The sequence below is a fragment of the Podarcis raffonei genome, chromosome 4 (assembly GCF_027172205.1).
Source record: "Podarcis raffonei isolate rPodRaf1 chromosome 4, rPodRaf1.pri, whole genome shotgun sequence".
Classification (NCBI taxonomy): domain Eukaryota; kingdom Metazoa; phylum Chordata; class Lepidosauria; order Squamata; family Lacertidae; genus Podarcis; species Podarcis raffonei.
In genome coordinates, this window is record NC_070605.1 from 43,360,956 (window position 1) to 43,381,807 (window position 20,852).

The window sequence follows — 20,852 nt, forward strand, 5'->3', positions numbered from 1 at the left end:
AGATCAGACTACCGTGAAACAATGTATTTTAAAACTTAAAATGGAATTAATACTGTGAAAGCAACCAATGTAGATATGCCAGTGCATAACTGATACTTCAGTGTTTTCAAAGTGTTCAAATGTTGGGCAACAAAGCCTAAAATTAGTTTGTACTAAAATGACTACACATTAATATTTGCTTTGGTTAATGGTTCAAATTATACGAGCAATAAATGTTAATAAGAATGATTATTGATTTAATTGGGATATAGTAAGTGTACATATGCATGGTAGGTATTCACTCACCGTTTTCCGTTAGGAAGCTTTGGCTGCAATCAACACAGTAACATTTTTAATGCATGCAGTCCTGGTCCTCATGGAAAAAGCCTGAAGCTTAACAAAAATGAGGTAGGAATCCAGTAGGATCCCTTCCTCACCTGAAAGCCATGTTATCTAGGGCCCAATCCTATACATGTTTGTTTGTTCAATGGGCCTTTGTTTCCAGTAAGCATGCACAAGAAAGTAGCCAACATTTTCTAAGCAGTAAGATTTGTAACACTGCTTCAGAATACTATTCCCTTTTGGGCACTACCATGGGAAGGTACTTGACCCCTGGCATTACAATTTGGTATCATCTTCAGAAGCAACTGAGAGTGAAGAGGAGGATGAGTTAGCCTAGAGAGAGAAAAAAACAGTAAACAAGTAAGAAACGCTCCCAGCAGCAGTCTGATCTAGTCTAGAATATTGGCCCAGTTTGCATGAACAAGCAAATGTGCAAATTTCTGGCCTTGAGACAAACCAAGAGCAGGAAACCCAGAAAAAATGGGTTCAGATGTAACACTCAGCCAAACACTTAGCTTAGCTCCAAGGAGCGTAGCAGCAGCAGGGCTGGGGGAAGAGTGCTGAGGGCACAATCCCCCCCCCCCCGGAACTAGCACATTTGCTTGTTCACGCTAAGCCAGAAGAAGCAGCAATAACTGAGAATTATTAGCAGTATAACCACAAGGCTTAGTCATTCTGTGATTTAAGCATAGACTGAGCATAAGCTCAGCCATGCCATGTCCATAGTTGTTCTGGCCAAATCATATAAAGGTAAAGGTACCCCTGCCCGTATGGGCCAGTCTTGACAGACTCTAGGGTTGTGCGCTCATCTCACTCTAGAGGCCGGGAGCCAGCGCTGTCCGCAGACACTTCCGGGTCACGTGGCCAGCGTGACAAGCTGCATCTGGCGAGCCAGCGCAGCACACGGAACGCCGTTTACCTTCCCGCTGGTAAGCGGTCCCTATTTATCTACTTGCACCCGAGGGTGCTTTCGAACTGCTAGGTTGGCAGGCGCTGGAACCGAGCGACGGGAGCGCACCCTGCCGCGGGGATTCGAACCACCGACCTGACAATCGGCAAGTCCTAGGCGCTGAGGCTTTAACCCACAGCGCCACCCGCGCCCCTGGCCAAATCATAGGACCACTTACTTGCAACCTAGCCATATAAACTTGGAACTGAATACCAGTGATTTAATTTAGGTTTTTGTCCAAATAAGCAAACTTAGGACTGCAACCTTGAGCAGATCCCTTTCCTCAGCCTTTATAAATAAGGTAACTCACCCTCTCTCGTGGTTCTGGCAATGGTCCATCTGGCTCTGGGGCTTGTATCTCTGTGTAAGCAGGAGGGTCACTACTGCTGTCTGGTGAATCTGCCATGGGGGCAGTGACGGGCATATTCTGGGCCTTGAAGTACCGATAAGCTTCTTCTCCACATACTACTAGTTTCAGCTTGTTTCCACCATCATGGATTCTTGCCACGACATCATCATAATCTTCATTCTCCACGTTTGCACCGTTGACTTCTATTAAGATGTCATCGATTTGCAGCCCTGCTCTTTCTGCTGGGCCACCCTCCTTTACCTGAAATTATATCGTATTAAAAAGCCAGGCATTTTATTGCTTGAGAGTGGGTGGGCAGAGTATGGTAAGGGGTAGTTCTGACCGCTAGGAAGCTTTGTACACTGTGAAGATACAATTAATGAAATGCAATAGTTAAAAATAGTGAGATGGTATTTCCTTCCCAGGGGGTGCTGCCATTGCTTGTTGTGCTCACCAACCCCACCTACCTGCCAACATTTTTACCTGGCCAACCCCTACTCCCTTTACACCTCACCCACCCCTAGCCTACCCACTCCCAGCTCACCCCACCCTCCCCTTTAAATATGACTACAGTGATTTTTAGCTGGGGGAGCTCTTCAGAGGGCACTTTGCCAAAACTCACTCTGAAGCGCCACCCACCCTCTTTTAAGCACAGCTGTAGTGATGCTTCAGAGAGCGGTTTTTACTTTTATTTATTTTCACATGCGGATTTAGAGCACGGGAGTTTGAAAACAAAGTCAATGGTCACATTCTTCGCTAGCAAGTGGCACAAAAGAAGTGGTAGCACGGAAATGGATAAGGTCCCGAGAAAAGGTTTGACGTGAAGTTAAAAAACGATGAGAATAGGGCATCACAAGATTTGGAGGGAATTCAAGTTAATGTCAAAGAAATAATTGGCTGTCGATTTCTGGTGGCAATTCATGAAACGGCAAGATACTGTGCAATGCACAGGTTTGGGGTTTCATATGCTTGCAGCTACTCACCATGGCATGAAAAACGGATAGAATGCTGTCAATAGATCAGTGGTGAGGAAAAAAATCTGGGGCTTAACAGTACAGAGTAATTGAATGTGATCTAAACAGTTATGGAATGGAAGAAATAATACAAATTGTTTAGAAAACTTTGATTCCTTGTATTTATCAGAATTTGCATCATAAAAGAGAATTGGCGTTGATGTCTAACCTACACATAATGTAATATATGCACTGAATAGGTGACTTTTTTTGCTATAACTCTAATTATATAAATTTAAATAATTTTAAAAGCTTCTTTCATGGGCCCCCTTTCAACTCTTAATATTGTGCATGAGTCTTTCATGCTCCTCCTTGTGGCCATGCAGCAGCAAAAAGGGGGGTAGGGAATGTGCAAGCCTGGGGCAAGGCTAGACTGAAAGTGGTCCCTGCATTGTGCACCTCTTGAGCAGAAGGGTTGGGCAACTGCTGCTCATATTTGGCATCATGTTTATTTCACCAGCATATGGATTAGATGAATACCTCTTTGATGAACTGGCCAGGCAAACCTTTGATGGCATTCAAACGGAAGCCAAAGCCACTGGGACCCTTTACCAGGTAGCAGAGTCTGGGCTTGTGATGCTCTTTCGCCGTATGACATGTTGGCACTTCAGCCTCACATGGAGATTGCACCGGGGTTGTGTGATAGTAGAGGCATGGGGATATCTTAGCCTTAGTAACCAAAAGAAGAAAAAAAGCATTTATTGCAAAATACACATTGCTACCAAACATCGTGTGATGATAAAACCTCCCTTACACATTTTGGGATATAATGAGCAATATTTGCCACTAAATATTTGCAAATCTCTTGCTTCTCTCTTCCGTAATAGCAGATGACACATTCAGTCCCTCCTTTCCTCCATTCCCTATATCCTATCAATTTATAAGCACACTGCAGAGAATGATGCAGGAACTTGTGTGGGTGGAATAAACTGGCTCTATGACATTTTGACCCTCCAACTGTTGAAGAAGGAGTGAACATTTTACTTTGCTTTGAGTCATGTCATTAAATACTTTATATCTATTCCCCCCCCCCAAAAAACCCCACAAATAGCTTCCAAACATTTATAACATAAGCAAAATAATATAAATGCATCTATACCTACTTGGTGCCTATATGTTCAGCTGGCAATATTCCATGCATTTTTCAAAAATTGAAAGTTTGCATACAGATAATCAGAATTCTGCACCAGGAAAAGAGGAGCTGGTATATATTTGCTAATTTGGTATGAGTCATTTTGCCAAAAGGGGAGGGAAAATACAGCAATGTAGGAAGTTCCACGCCCTGCCAAGCCTTCTCAGCTTCCACCTGTGGCTTCTGAATCTCCGCCAGACTTTCAGGCTAATCCTTCCAACCTAGAAACTTGCTTATAAAAAGAATTAAAATTGGCATTCTCTGCATATGTTACCAATTTCTATGCTTGCACTATGTAACTACAGATAGCTGTAGCCATCTGGTTACCCCCATCGTTTTGCTCATTGTATGACTTCCAAGTTAGTAGTGCTTGTGCGCAACTGTGTCTGTTACCATTTTGTACATGGCATCGGTTTCGTCATCCACCACCAGCAGCACAGTTTTTTCACCAGACTTCCTGATCTTCTCCACGACAGCCTCGTGGTCCAGTGCTTCAACCGACTCTCCATTGACAGCCACCAGGATGTCATTGTCCTTGAGACCAACTTCGGCTGCAGGGCTGCCAGAATCAATGTCCTTAATTAAGTGACCTGTACGCAAAAATAAGAAAGGCCTGATACTTGGTAAAGTGCCTTAGTGGGTTTTCGTTTAAGACCATACCTGTGGCTTAGGGCTTTTAATGTTGTTTGACTACCTCACAGAATGCTGCCTTCTCAAGAAGTGCAAGTTACACTAGCAGCCAAATGGCACTGCAGCATTTTCCAGGTGAAAGAGAAAAATTGATTGGGCTCCAGATTTCTCAGATCCAAATTCCGTTTGATTATGAACTCAGGAAAATCATTTTCTATTAAGAACATTAGATGATCCAGGCTGGATTAGACCAAATAAATAATGCTCTATCCCCACCTGTCATTTTTAAGATGACAGCATAAAGCACATCTGTTCACACAGTCATATGGGGGGATGTCTAGCAGTTATTTTTGCTGCTGCTGCTGCTGAATTACCTTTTATCGAGTGAATGTTTATTGAGTGAATCTTTATTAAATTTGTATATCACCCTTCATCTGTAGCTCTTAGGGCAGTTAACAGCATAAAATTACAAGAGAAAAAACACAAAATACGTAATAAAAACAACAAAACAACAACAACCAGCAAATAACCCCCCACTCCCTCCCTACGAGCACATTTAAAAGGATATAGGACGTTAGTCAAAGGCCTGATTGAATAATGTTTTTCCCGGATATATAAATGTGTATTCCACAAATGGAGAGCCGTGGCACAAATGCGATTTTTAATGAATTTTATAATTTTTGCACATATTCATCACACTTGTATGGGATAAGGTGTTTCATAAATGTAATAAGATAGATAGATCATACCTTTACCATTCTGTTCCATTCTCAGGTAGAATCCATAACCATTTTTTCCTTTTGCCAGCTCCAGCCTTCGGGGTTTGTGGGGTAATAATTTCAAACTTGCCATTTCTCTCCTCAGCTGCATGTTCTGGCTCTTGTAATACTGATCGGTTTCTTTATTTGACACCAGAAACACAAGTCGATTTCCAGACCTCCTCACCTGGGAACACAGACATACAATGCTTAGAGGTAGTACTTCAGCCATGTCAAACAGTGGGACAGGGCTGAGGAGCATTTTATATGCAAAGTGCTGATGTGGATGAGGTGACCTTGGAAATCCCTAGTCAGCACAAAACATCTTTTCTGGTGGCATTTTCATAAGTGCCTAAGTGAGGCTTAAATTGTTCTGAACTGCATTTATGAATCCTACAGTGTCTGCTCTTCCACATTCAGACATGTTCTTCCACATTCAGACATGGCCCACCTGTTTATTCACTTTGGATCTGAGTACTTAACACTAACACAAATTTTTCAGCATTAAATCTACTACTTATGCAACTTGAGTGGAAGGCATGACAGTAGATAGCTAGACACCAGTCACTCAGCCCTGTGGATGAGCTGGGCTGGGGAAACTATTAGAAATAAGTTTTAGCTGTTAAATACTTTAGAGGCTATGCAATAAGCCTTGCCTAAAAGCTCTGTTCACACATTACTCACATGGAAGGCACATGGGTATAGGTAGAGGTAAAGGACCCCTGGACAGTTACGTCCAGTCAAAGGCAACTATGGGGTTGCAGCGCTCATCTTGCTTTCAGGCTGAGGGAGGCGGCGTTTGTCCACAGACAGCTTTCCACGTCATGTGGCCAGCATGACTAAACCGCTACTGGCGCAACAGGACACAGTGACAGAAGCCAGAGTGCATGGAAATGCCGTTTACCTTCCCGCCACAGTGGTACCTATTTATCTAGATGAACTGGTGTGCTTTCGAACTGCTAGGTTGGCAGGAGCTGGGTCAGAGCAATGGGAGCTCGCTCTGTCGCGGGGATTTGAACCGCTGACCTTCTAATTGGCAAGCCCAAGAGCCTCAGTGGTTTAGACCACAGCGCCACCCGCAGAGGTGGGAGATCTTTTGGGGCCAACTTTAACAGATGGCCAGGGCAACCCACCTGTCAATCACCTGTCATGCTTAATGAAACTCGGTGGTAGAGCATCTTGCTTTGCATGCAGGAGGTCCCAGGTTCAGTGTCTGGCATCTCCAGGTAGGACAGGCCTGTAACCCTGAAGAGCAACTGCCAGTGAATATAGATAATTCCAAGTAATATGGAGCAACGGTCTGGCTTTCGCAGCTTATGTTCCTATGCTTAAGCAGACAGATACATACAGTGGTACCTCGGGTTACAGACACTTCAGGTTACAGACTCAGAAATAGTAACCCAGAAATAGTACCTCGGGTTAAGAACTTTGCTTCAGGATGAGAACAGAAATTATGCAGCCGCAGCAGCGGGAGACCCCATTAGCTAAAGTGGTGCTTCAGGTTAAGAACAGTTTCAGGTTAAGAACGGACCTCCAGAATGAATTAAGTTCTTAACCCGAGGTACCACTGTACTGTGATGAGTTAACACTGGGAAAATGGTTGCCTGCATTCATTCAGGACCACAATCTTAGATCTGTGGGGGAAAACCTAACCAACGATTGAGGAACAGGGTGGAGGCTGAGGTCTTGAGGTTTAGGCTTGGAGATACCTTCTCGACTACTTCCTCATGAGTGTCGTTTTCCACATTCTCTCCATTGATTTCGATCAGGCGGTCATTGGGCTGCACTCCGGCTAATGCAGCTGGTCCTTGTGGGGCCAAATCTATAATGAACAATCCCTTGTGACCTGGAATAGAAAGAACCAGGACAGATCTAAATAACTCGCCATGTTCTTTGTTACTCAGCAATGGCATAACAATAGGAGCCCTGTAGATTTGGGACGTTTTGTTCAAGGAGCATATGAAATGGCAGTAAACGTGTGATCCAACTGGAAATAACCATGTCTTCTTTCTATGCCCCAGGAATTCAAGAGGGAAGTCATTCACCCTCTGAAGCCCAATTTTTCTTTATACCATGTTCAATACTGCCGTGGGGAGGATTATTATACTTGTTTATGTTGGTTGATGATTGCCACCAGCAAGAATAGTTGTTTATTAAATACGACTTGTTTTCCCATTGTTTATTAGCACCTGGCTTATGATTGTATTGCCAAATGTAAGTGCTTCCTGTCTTGAAAGGAACAAGTCTTTCTTGGGCAGTTACAAAATGTGCCAGTGACTGCCAGCATGAAACACGGTAAAAATACCTAGATAGAGATCTTTCTTTATACCCTTGGATATAATTTTTAAGAGTTGTGACAAAAAGCAGATATATTGCATCCACCTCAGTTCTCTTGCTGTTATTGTGGAAGACACTTCCATTGCCAAGTACTTGCAGTCATATTATATTATTATTATTAGTTGTTGTTATTATTCCACATTACCTGAGATTTTCAGAAGGTAAAATTTAAAATCTTTTGTTTTCCAAAAACAGCTTATCTGCGTCTTCATCAAATGTAGACTTACCAAGCTAAATGTTGTCCAGTCACAAAAAGATTTGTATTTCTCACACCCAAAAACATAATTTTAAGACCCCTCACTGAAGAAATTTGCCAAAATTAATTTTGACCCCCTAAAATGCTACACTCTGCTGCCCCACATCTCATTTCAATGGAAAACCACTCAGATGCTGTGTGATGTGTGAATCAGCTGTAGGGGGAAAATGTATGTGCTAGCCTGTCCCTGTAGCTGAAATGTTTCCAACCAAAGCCTTTATATTTCCAGAAGGTTTGTGCTGTTCCTTCTGGCACTTCAGCAGAGTTTCAGAATAATTCGAATACCTTTTCATATCATTACCATGAGAACTCACAATCCAAATAATGGTCTTCAACAAAGGGCTTGGGAACATGTGCTTTATATGAAAGCAACATAAAGAAATTGTATTGAACCACCAAGCCCACCGCCAGCTCCAGAATGCATACAATGCATATTATATAATGCTACATGTGCCTTGTCTATCTTTATTGTTCTCACCTTCCGTTGTCTTCAGAGAGAAGCCATAGCTGTTTTTTTCTTTCACCAGATAGCAGAGGCGGGGGTGTGTAACTGGGCCAGGTTCTCCATTTGTCACAACTGAAGTGTTTTCTGCTTGCTGCTGGATTGGTAATGTTTGACCCAACTCTTCAAAATTGAGCCCTTCCTTATGTGCATCTTCGTAAGATTTTTCATCCAAAACAAGGAATGATACAGAGTCCACACTTTCCCTAACTAAATCAGCCACCTGTATGGGGCAGAACGAGCGTTTCAGTAGTAATCACAGGTAGTAGTAAAATAGCTCATCTAGGTATTTCCTGTTGCCTTGTACAAGAGGAGACCTACTGACAAAGGAGACTGCAGGATACGTGCAATACATATTGGGGACAAAATACAGTAGTCACAATCCAGGAATCCCATAAAGTTACCTCTGGGTGCCCATGCTGGAGGGGGGAAACAGAAAACGTTTGGTGTAGCAAATCTCTAATGATATATCTACACTATGGATACAAATGGGTTTAATAGTCAATTCCTCTAGGAAACGAGTGCTGTGAGTGGAGACCTGCAAGTTATATATGCCCAAAGGTTTCAGCCCTATGCACATGGGTTACCCAGGAGTAAATCTTATTAAATGTAATGGGACAAACATGCCACAGGGACCAGTTCGGTCTGTATAAACTGCTTGCCAGTTAAGGCTGCTCTCAATATTAAAAGGCCCTGCTGCATGTTTCATGAAAAGAGAGGTTGCCTATGGCTAGAAGCATGGCCTTTTTAGTCATGGCCCTGGGGCCAAGTTCTGAGGGCCACATTCACCCTTGGCTAACCCCTCAGAGGCCACATGTCCACGATGGGTGTGACTAAAAGTTGGTGGAGCTATCCCATACTCTCATACTCCCTCTTTTTGTTGATGTCACCCAAACTGGTAGGATCTTAGGTGGCAGAAAAATTGACCTGACCTGCAGGTTAGCCACCCCTGGGCTAAGGAGTCATGTCCGTCATCGTAGTTAGCTCAGTCGGTTAGAGCATGGTGCTGATAATGCCAAGGTTTCAGGTTCGATACCCATATGGGCCACCTGCATTGCTGGTGGTTGGACTAGATGATCCTTGGGATCCCTTCCAACACTACGATTCTATGATTTAGAAATGCCTTTGGGAACTGCGAGACTTTTAACAGAGGAGACGGGCAATTGCTGAATAACATTATTGCTGCTGCACATGATCAAGGTGGTGGTGCTGATGGTTATTTTATCAGTTTAAATCAATGTAAGGCACCCTGAGCTTTTTGAAAAGGTAAAGATTTTAAATTGATGAGTGCGGGATCAGGCTGCATGATGTACCAATATTTCCTGTTTGTCTGGCAGCAGAAAGGGCCCCCAAATGAAATTGTTCTATACCGTTCCATGATCTTCTTTGTCTACAAAAATCCCATTGACCCTCAGGACTCTGTCTCCATCTTTCAGGCCAGCCTTCTCAGCTGGACTCCCCTTTGCCACGTTCCGGATCAGGTGCCCTGTTTTATATTTCTCAAGGCGCAGACAGAATCCATAGTTCTCTGCCTCTTTTCTGGTCAGTTTGCATTCCCTGGGCCGAAGAGGAGACATCATTTCTGTCACAAGGGATAAAAAATAATAATATTACTCTGTTGGCAAAGATGCTCATGGAAGGAAAAAGAACCTTGTTAAGGAAAACTAGTCCAGTGGAATGAGCCAAAGAAGGTGCTCATAAAAGGAACCAGGACAATTATAGAAATACTGAGACAATTCCAGGTTTTGATCTTTTTTTGTGGGGACAGAGAAGAAGGCACGGATTAATCTGGATTATTTTTCTCTGAGAGATAAATTGATGCCCTGATTATTCATAGCACTTTAGCAAAATTTTTCTTTGAAAATACTATGTAGACATCACACATTACTAGAATAAACGACACAAGCTACTCATTAATGATTTTTTAAAATTGTTTGTCATTCCCTCTCATTTGCACATAGCAACTCACACTTGGTTCAGGCCTCTTGTACAGCACAAACACATATTGACTGAATCACCAGCTAGCCAAGGCTATCACAGGGTTGGCGAGGACCACAGCATCTCTTACAGTGACAGCTTAGTTCCCTCATTATTTGTGTGTCGAAGGGGCAGTGGGGCCATGCCACTGATCCTGCTTTCAAAGCCACATGGCATCTCTCAGCTGTACTCTTGATGTCCACATGCCAGTCATGGATGCCTTTAGGGGGGAAGCCTATGCATGTTGTCTTTCCCCCTGCAGCTAACTATAGATAACACACAGAAATCGGGGATAGTGTGCAGCTTATTCAGCAGAGCCAGCAGTGTGAGCCCAGTGTGAGAAAGCAAATCTTAGGCATATGATGAAGTATGGTGAAAGAAAGCATAGAATTCATAGGCAGGATTCCACAAATCTGGTCGCCAGAAGAAATGAATGGCAACCATCCCCCCACCCAGTGTATAGCACAAAAATCCTCTCTCTTTTCCTGGAGTTCCTATACAGTAAATTGAAGAGGGCTTGAGAAAAGAGGCCTTTGAACTGTTGTTTGGAAAAGGTAAGAAATAACAGGAGTCTCTCATGCATGCTGCTTGCAGGTTTATTTATAGTAAAATGCACATTCCTTTCTAGGCAAAATGCCTACTTCAAGGCAGCTTATCGTGTTTTATCTTAACACATCGTAACTAAATAAAATGGAATAAAAAATTAACCAGCAAGAATAAAAACAGAAGGGGGGAAACAACCATGGGAAATACACTTACTCAAATAACACATTTTTCAGTGGCCTCTTAAAAGCAGGCTATGAGGGAGGCAGCCAGATGAAGCTCCCTGGGGCAAATGCTTCATAATCCAGATGCCACAGTGGAGAAGACTCTCTCTCTTTTTCTTATTGACTACACTTCTATTATAAGGAGTTGAGGGGACAACCAGAAATGGAGCAACATTCTCATTGGGCTCAGGTGGGAGATCTCAGAGGAGAGATGAGCTCTTATTCTATTTGAGGTAAGGGCAAAACCTCTTTACAAAGCCCAGTGCTAGGTGAAAGACTAAGTTCTCTGCCTGAGTCCTCCCACTGTGCAAGGGCAAGGGATAGGTGGTAACCACAGATAACTGTTGGCTAATAAGCTTAGTTAAATTCTGCTGAACCTGTTCCCCACTCCAGAGGAGCAGGGCAGCTTAGTAATGATGCTGCAGTTCCAGTGCTCTGTAATAATTGTGTACTTTGCCCACCCCTGCTTTGCTGGTAGTATACTATAATCTAGATGATGTAGTTAATATGTAAAGAGATGATGGTTAATGAGTGGAAGATTGGACTAAGTGGCATTCTGCTTCCCTGCACGTATTATTCTTGTCATTCTAATTACCACTGAACAGCTGATTCCTGGCTCCCTAGTCATATTATTTAATAAAACGAATACCTGTATTTTTTTTATATAAAAAAAGCTCCAACCACAAACTAGCAGTTCTAGCTTAATACAAGCCCACTTGCTTGACAAGTACTATCTATAGGGTCTTCCTATGTTTTGCTGAAGGTGGGAGCAGGATCACCCCATGGTCCCACCTCTGCTCTCTACAAATGTTCATCATAACCTGTGCGAGAGCCCAAATGCGATCAGGAACAGAATAGACAGGGCCTTGTAATGCAAGCAAGCTCATTTACAGGTGTGCATAGGCTAGGAAGCCAGCAAGCATGATCCCACTCCCCTATGATCTATGCACAGTCAGCATAATGTGTGCTTATTCCTTATTTTCATAGCTAATTTACAATGAAAGAAAAGGGGCACACACTTTTAATAAACATAGTGTTTATTTGAGAATTTGAGAAACTCTAAACAAATAAATAAAATTTCAGCATGTGGAATCAGATGGATTCCTGTGATTCTTATCATTTGTGTATATATTACACACAAGTTTCTAGCTCTCAGAGTTACATGAAAGTGATAAGGCAGGAACCCTGACCCAAAATCTAGCAATCATTTTTTTAAAAACACACAACAAAATTGGAAGGAGAGGAGCCAGGGGAAAAACTTACCTGCTTGTGTAGTTTGCCCTCAGAATTTTCTTCTGCAGTCTCTCATGCTGCTGTACCAGTATGCACAGCTACATTTCAAATGAACAAAGGTTGATTTAAAAGATGATTTATTTAACAGGCTTCTTTGCATTTGTTCGCCTTCTTGATAACCAATCTTTTCTCCACCCCCACACCTCTCAGCTGAGCAGCATTGGGCTTTCCTCAGAAACTTTGGATTCCTCCTTAGTAATGCATCACAGGTGCCAAGATTCTCACATGGATCACAGCCAAGAGCAGCCACGTGTCTCACTCTGAATTAAAAGGACAGCCCAAGTCCGAATTAAAAGAGCCCTAATGGAGAACAGGGGCCTTGAAGTTGCACATCAATATTCGGCACCGGGGTAGGAGCCGGAACAGGCACAGCAGTTCAGAATGTCCTCCACTATAAGACTGTTATTGTACTTCAGTTTAAATTATTGTAGGTCTCTTTAAATTTGCATCTACACATATAAACTATGCTGTCATCTTTCATCCTATGGTTTTTTTTTGGGGGGGGGGGTTGATGCAGGCCTACCTATGGTTGACACCCACCCTTCCTGTTTCCTCCCAGAGCTGAGCGGGACCAGGGATACTCCATTATTGAAGGAAGGGACGGTTTAGCTCTGTCACAATATAGATTCCAATAAAGATTGCTTAAGCAGGTTTGGCTTGTGACACTGGTCAAGTTTGCAATATAGATTGCCTGAGCAAGCTTTGGCTTTAGATTCCAATAAAGATTGCTTAAGCAGGTTTGGCTTGTGACACTGGTCAAGTAAAGAATAAGAGGAGCCACGTAGGCTCAAAAGACAGGGAAATGGGTAAGGAACGTGCTTAACGTGATTATCCTCCTAAGGTGTGCCTATAGGTTGGCAATTGGTGATTGGTGGAAGGAAGGTGTACCTATAGGTTGGCAATTGGTGATTGGTGGAAGGAAGGTGTACCTATAGGTTGGCAATTGGTGATTGGTGGAAGGGAGGTGTACCTATAGGTTGGCAATTGCTGATTGGTGGAGAAATGTGTACCTACAGTATAAGAATGCCTGCCAAATGCCATGTATTTACAGCCAGTGTATTTTCAGGAGCTATCCAACTGGTTGTCTCTGTGTACAAAATGTCTTTGTACACAGATTTCAATAAACTCTTTTTCTCCAAAGAAGATTTTGCTTTCCTGGTACTTTTGTTCCCTCCAAGGTCCGGGGATGGCGTGGCTGATGGATCCCTAGGTAAATAAGGCTTCATTTCTTTGGGGGCTCGTCCGGGATAAGCCCCCTCCCCAAATACGGACCGGAGGGCCAGGCTCAACCAAGGTGAACAGCTCAGCAGCGTTTGCAGGCTCCCGTGCGCACCCCGCCTGTTTCGTGGGGGGAGCCAGCCACACTGTCCTGCAGTGGAGACATCTTGTTGAGGGAGAAAAACAAAGAGGACGGCGCCGAGGGGAAGGGAATCCGCAGCGGAAAAGGTAAGCCCGACGGAAAGGGCAGCCCGACGGAAAGGGCGAGGCCTGATCAGCCTCACCTGGTTATGCAGTAGAGTGCAGCCAGGAAGGGAAAAAAGGGCGTGGCAGGTGGGCCACCAGGAATAAAGGGGATTGGTTGCGCAGTAGAGTGCCAGCCACCAGGAAAAAAAAAAAGGGGGGGGGACTGGTTGTGCAGGAGAGTGCCACCAGCAAAAATTTGGAACAGAAGAAGGAGGGAAAATTACTTTGGTGTGTTTTGTGTATTGCATGCTGAAATTATTTTGGTGTGTTTAGTGTGTTACATGTTGAAACTATATTGATGTGCTTTGTATGTTGTATGTTGCATGTCAGATACTCTAGTGACTGAATTGTCAAGTGTGGGCCAGGGCTTAGTGTCCCCCTTGGCCGAGCGATTGTAGGGCTGTAGTGTGTGGAGTGTGAAAGAATTTACAACCTGTTAGGAGCAGAGTATCTGAAAAAAAAAAAAAAAGAAAGAAAAAAAATGGGGTCTGGGGCAAGCCAATATAGTCCTCTGGAATGTTTTTTTTTAAACAACTGGAAAGCAGCCACAAAGCATGATGATTGGGGAAATTGAGAAGACAGAGGATTAGGACATTGTGTGAAGTTGATTGGCCCCAACAAACTAATTGGCCATCGGAGGGCAGTCTTAATTTGCAACTAATCAACCCACTGTATCAAAATATCTTGAACGTCCACCCAGACCAGATCCCCTACATTTCTACTTGGAAAACCAATGTAGAAAAGAACCCATCATGGTTGAAAGCCTGCCGAGGCGACGCCCCACAAAGTACAGTTTGTGCAGTTCGACCGGCAGGGAAGTCAGAAAGGCCCCCAGTGATACTAGACCCAGAAGATGAGGAGGGAGGAATTATTAAACCACCTCCACCCTATGCTTCACCAACTGCCCCTCAGGCAATTCCACCAGGCCCAGGTCCCCAGGCACTGGGAGGAGCTGGTCCCCAGCCCAAACCCAAGACTGATGAGTCAGAAGGAGAAGAGGATGATGAGAATGAAGAGTTTGTAGAAAGATTAGTCAAGCAGCTTTGTTGAGACTGGACAGCGGAAAGCAGGCTATGCAGTGGTAGCCCTGGAAGACCAGGTGATCGAAGCAAAGTCACTCCCCGCCTGGAACATCGGCCCAGCTGGCAGAGCTAACTGCGCTTACCAGAGCCCTGAGCCTGGCAAAGGGACAGAAGATAAACATTTATACAGATTCTAAGTATGCATTCCTGACTTTACATGCCCATGGAGCCTTATGGAAAGAAAGAGGTTTGCTTACCTCCAGAGGAAACCAGGTGGCCCACCCACAAGCTCTATTGAACCTTCTGGATGCTGTATGGGAGCCCGAGGCAGTGGCAGTTATCCATTGCTATGGCCACAAGACTGGAATGTTAACTCCATATGCTAGCCAAGATATGCAATTGAATAACTATGTACAGTCACTCTCCCAAGTTCTCTCCTGTTTCAACAGGTGGACCCAGGCTCGCACCTCATGTGTGTTAACTGAACGGTTCCATCAGTTCGAGCCAGGTGATAAAGTGTGGGTGAAAGACTGGCAGCGAGCCCCCCCCTACAGCCTTGCTGGAAGGGACCATACACTGTGCTACTTTCTACACCTACTGCTGTGAAGGTTGCTGGCATCACCCCGTGGGTCCACCATACTCGAGTGAAGAAAGCTATTTCAGACTGGACAGTTACACCAGATCCAGAGAACTCCCTCCGTCTGACTATCGCCAGACGCCTGGCAGACGACCGCTCTGCTGATATCACACCGGAAGCTGATATCTCTACGCACAGCTGAATAATTGGATGGGAGGGGCGCCCGCCGGGAGCACCTCCAACGTTCCAGCCTTGCAGCCTTTGTCCCCTGATAACGTCCAGAACCCTGAACGAACTTTAGTATGCATTATATGGTGTGAGGAGGAAGCAGTGGGGATTTTGACACCAAGCATTTGCAGTTTACAGGCGGCTACCTATTCGTGTGGGTGTGTAGTGGCCCATCCACCGTGGGTACCCTCTCCTTGGGGGGCAAGGTTATCCTCCACCCATCAGGGGTACCATCATCCCCCGGGGATTGAGGGGTTTTATCTCCACACCATAGGGTTTGACACTTGGAGGTATCCCCGACCTTGTTTCCCTAACCAACTCGAGCGTCCGGGTAACCCCAACCCCCCTTCCAGACCCATACCATGACTGATCTGTGGTGGGAAGAGCCCTGGCATTCTTGGCGTTAGTGGGTGGGAGTTATCTCAACTGCCCTTGTCACGTGGATGTCTCTCTCTCTTTTTTGCTGGCACGAGCGCCATAGAATTTGCAGGAAGAAGCGTCCCTCCTCCATCCCACTGACAGTTCTCCTTCTCTTCCTAGTTGGGGAACCCGCCTGCGCTCTGGCCCAGGGGGAAGTAGGGTCCTGGATCTCCCAGGTAAACATTACCCGTATTATGGTCACGCGGGGCATCCACAACCCTTACAACCGCTGGCTGCAAACGGCAGAAATGGTAGCTAAGGAGGAGAATAGGACCCGTTGCCTTGTTTGTGCCTTGGGACCTCTGGATGCGGCTGGGGGCATGCCCCTGCTTCCGTTGCCTCTTAATCGGACCCGAATCCAGTATACTGGAAGTAAATTCCAGTGGGGCCCATACTGGAATCATCCCTATCCCCTCCGGGTTTATCGGATTCCCGGATGGTTCTGTGTCAACCAGACCAAAAATGCCACCCTTGGACACAATATAACTTTTACTGGGCGCTCCTCATGCAAGTGTACGTGTAACCCCACTGATACCACTGAGTGTGGCGGAGCCTGCACCAATTTAAATCTTTTAGCTTTTAGTTCTATGGGTGACCATATGGCCACCCAGAACAAGGATCCTGTATATTGGATTTGTGGGACAAAGGCTTTCCACCACCTCCCCAACGGTTGGTGGGGCAATTGTTATCCAGCCTTCCTTTTACCCCCCATGTGGCTGCTCCCTACCACCTTATTTCCCCATCGCAATCACAGATCTGTTGATATCATGAATATAGCCTCAGGGAGCAAGCAGACGTAGGGAAAGGATGAATGGCCACCTGAGCGAATAATTGCCCACTATGATCCGGCCTCCTGGAACCCTGATGAGTTAGTAGCAGGTGCCAGAGAGCCCATGTACAATCTAAATCGCATAATCCGACTCCAGGCAGTAGTAGAGATTGTGGCCAATGCAACGGCCACCGCCCTTCGCCTTGTTGCTACCCAGCTGGATGAGACCCGCACTGCTGTCCTCCAGCTGCGTTTGGGAATGGACTTTATTCTGGCCAAACAAGGAGGATTTTGTGCTGCCCTCAACCTGACTGGGGGAGCATGCTGCTTCAATATTTCAGATCATGGTGAAGCCATCCGTAATCTAGCCGCAAGTATTGAGAAGGTGGCACACGTCCCTGTACAAATGTGGGAAGGATGGAATATGTCTTGGCTAGATAAGTTTTTGCCAAATGGGTGGCTCAGAGGAATGTTTTTTTTTTATGCTCTTAGGACCAATTTTATTTTTATTGCTTCTTTGCTTCTGTATTCCCTGCTTGGTGCAATGCTTGCAAAATATGGTGCACAAAACAATGTCGCGCATGATGGGTCCCCGAGTGATAGCTTTGATGCGTGAATACCAGCCTATTGCCTTGGACGAGCCAGAAGGCTGTCCAAAAGAAGAGGAGGGAATGAAGGAAGGGACGGTTTAGCTCTGTCACAATATAGATTCCAATAAAGATTGCTTAAGCAGGTTTGGCTTGTGACACTGGTCAAGTTTGCAATATAGATTGCCTGAGCAAGCTTTGGCTTTAGATTCCAATAAAGATTGCTTAAGCAGGTTTGGCTTGTGACACTGGTCAAGTAAAGAATAAGAGGAGCCACGTAGGCTCAAAAGACAGGGAAATGGGTAAGGAACGTGCTTAACGTGATTATCCTCCTAAGGTGTGCCTATAGGTTGGCAATTGGTGATTGGTGGAAGGAAGGTGTACCTATAGGTTGGCAATTGGTGATTGGTGGAAGGAAGGTGTACCTATAGGTTGGCAATTGGTGATTGGTGGAAGGGAGGTGTACCTATAGGTTGGCAATTGCTGATTGGTGGAGAAATGTGTACCTACAGTATAAGAATGCCTGCCAAATGCCATGTATTTACAGCCAGTGTATTTTCAGGAGCTATCCAACTGGTTGTCTCTGTGTACAAAATGTCTTTGTACACAGATTTCAATAAACTCTTTTTCTCCAAAGAAGATTTTGCTTTCCTGGTACTTTTGTTCCCTCCAAGGTCCGGGGATGGCGTGGCTGATGGATCCCTAGGTAAATAAGGCTTCATTATGGACCTAAGACTTATGCAGAACTGGTCTCGCAGCAAAGTAATTCATCAAAAGCATCTCATATAAAAAAAGGATGCAGACAAAACGCAACCTGGCAATTTCATCAGGGCTGAATAATCCAAGGCCCCGGCCTACTCGCAGACATGACACTGTATCTTTACTCCCTCTTTGCAAATCAAAGTATACCCCCCAAAAGGGTAGACCACATTTGATCTCAGATATCTAGAAATGTTCACACAACAGCATGACATTTGGCTCTCCCACAACAAGAGCACCAATATGCATTCATAAGATCAGCTTTTCATTCGCACCCTCAATCATATTTTGAAATGCTGACTATAATAAAACGAGATACCCCATACCTTGCCAGAGTGAGGCCTCTGCGGTCTCTTAAGCGGGGAGCTAATATTTGGCTCCAGGACCATAGCACTGCTTGGATGAATCCACGCCCACTCTCGTTCCCTTTTCCAGCAAAGCTACTGACCTAATTCCCATGAAGCACCTGTAAACCTTTAGGGCTTATCCAACGCAGACTTAAAGTGGCTTAGTGGTGATTTCCTCTCGCCAGGGAACCTGGGAGGAATTGTTCTGCAAGAAAAAAGCAAGGGATCTCTAACCCAGAAAAGAGAACCAAAGGAGTTCTTAAGTTCTGCCTTCAGGTAGTTGTCTCTGTGATTCCAATCACTATGCCACAAACAGGATTATTAGCCCTACAATCTCCAGGATCCTTGGTGAGAAATGAAACTGGTTAAGCTGATATAAAACCTATATGCAATAGATTTGGAGTGCAGAGATGACCTTCGTTTCTGCTCCAGGCTGGAAGAGGGCAGGGGAAGTACTGGCTTGCTTAACGCCATCAAAGTACAGAGTGCTCTGACAGACAGTGTTGTAAAAACAGAATGAAAAGAAATCACCATTAAGTGCTGCAGAGTGATAAACAAGGCACAGGCAGTAATAGCACAGAGCAGTTATTAAAATCTTCCTGCTAGGTTAGGCTCATAAGATCAAGGAAATTTAAGCACTGCCAACTTCTTCAGAGATTTCTAAGGAGGGGCTGTGGAAAAGTCAGTTTAGAATGCTTTGAGATTACAATCTGTTTTGCTAATCCTGGAAATTTGCCTGCCTATTTTGTTCCCCACACTCTGAAACCTAGGCTGCGTACATACCCCATGCATTTAAACCATATGTTGTCCCCCCCTACAAAAACTCAAATACTGGGAGTTGTAATTTGTTAAGGGTGTTGGAAAATCAAACTCTGTGTGTGTGTGTGAACTACAGTTCTCATGCGCTTCAAATGTGGTGTAAATTATTTATTTCAAAAAATCTATGTGCCACTTCATTGTGAAAAGCCTCAAAGTGGTTTACAAAAAGAATAAAGTTATCAATAAAAAGAACTGCTTAAAACATTCAAAAAAATTTAAAATCAGTGATAAACACAGATTAAAACACACATTAATATTCCACATCTGGTAGGCTAGTCTAAATCAGAGGTCTTTCTTCATGTGCAGTGGCGTAGCGTGGGTTGTCAGCACCCGGGGCAAGGCAAGTAATTTGCGCCCCCTAACCCGTGGATTTTAGCACTGATTTTAGCACTGCGAGTGCGAGCGCGCCCCCCAGATGTTGCGCCCGGTGCGGCCGGCCCCCCCCTGCACCCCCACGCTACGCCACTGTTCATGTGCCCTCTACATGGCTTTTTAAACTGTTACAGAATCACAGAATTGTGATGGGTGGTAACCCTGAAGGTCATCCAATCCAACCCCCTGCTATACAGGAATATCTTACTAAAGCATCCATGACAGATGGCCACCCAACCTCTGCTTAAAGGTATTGATTTGTTTTTTATTATTATTGTTATGGGTTTGCAGGAGGCAAAGATCCCCTAAAACTTCTGGGTACCACTAATTTCTAGAGTTAGTTAATATAATAATAATAATAATAATAATAATAATAATAATAATAATAAAAAAAAATTATTTCTACCCCACCCATCTGGCTGGGTTTCCCCAGCCACTCTGGGTGGCTTCCAACATTAAAAATACATTAGAAACATCAGTCATTAAAAACTTCCCTAAACAGGGCTGCCTTCAGATGTCTTCTAAATGTCAGTTGTTTATTTCCTTGACATCTGATGGGAGGGCATTCCACGGGGCGGTTGCCACTACCGAGAAGGCCCTCTACCTGGTTCACTGTAACTTCGCTTCTCAAAGTGAGGGAACCCAGGTGCAAGACAGCTTAGCAGTGTAAAAATGCAGGCTGAAATCTGTTTCTTGGCCTGGGGAGAAGAACCATCATGTAGTAGAAAGGCAAGTAATGGGCCATTGACACAACCTGTAGGCAGCATAGGTGTTTGAACCGCTCCTCTGGTGAGAGGATAGTGAGCAGAGACAAATGCAAGGCTTAGGATTTCACTGTTTGATGATGTAAACTGGGAGGAGGAGCTTGCCAGGGTAACGGTGGGTGTGATGTCACTGCAGGAAGAAATGTGCCCCTTTTAAACTGAGCAGTTGTTTTCTGCAAGTGTTGCTGGGGAGGAGAAGGTGGAAGCAGGCAAAACTCCATGCATGCTGGTGAAGAGAGGCTGCACCAAGAGACCAGGGGCACGACTGCCTGCTGCTTTGGACCCAAGTTGTGAGGGGAGCAGTGAGAAACCCTGTTGGGGTGTAATGTTCTGCCCTCCCTCCATCATAGCCCAGGTTGTATGTGTGATCTCTAATAAAAAGCAAACAAATTACCCATGCATATTAATCAAGTCTTCTCCTCTAAAATCAGCAAAGCTAA

At 44.6% G+C, this 20,852-nt stretch overlaps 1 protein-coding gene across 1 annotated transcript; it reads right to left on the bottom strand.

Moving 5' to 3' along the window:
- Window positions 1-3: 3 nt before the first annotated feature.
- Window positions 4-18,910, bottom strand: PDZK1 (PDZ domain containing 1). Its single transcript, XM_053386453.1, has 10 exons — window positions 18,437-18,910; window positions 12,255-12,313; window positions 9,618-9,829; window positions 8,224-8,470; window positions 6,862-6,998; window positions 5,144-5,339; window positions 4,158-4,354; window positions 3,113-3,301; window positions 1,581-1,880; window positions 4-654 (listed from the first exon to the last, which is right to left on the bottom strand). The coding sequence occupies exons 3-10, from the start codon at window positions 9,825-9,827 to the stop codon at window positions 598-600; spliced, it is 1,533 nt and encodes a 510-aa protein (XP_053242428.1). The 5' UTR covers window positions 9,828-9,829; window positions 12,255-12,313; window positions 18,437-18,910; the 3' UTR covers window positions 4-597.
- Window positions 18,911-20,852: the final 1,942 nt, after the last annotated feature.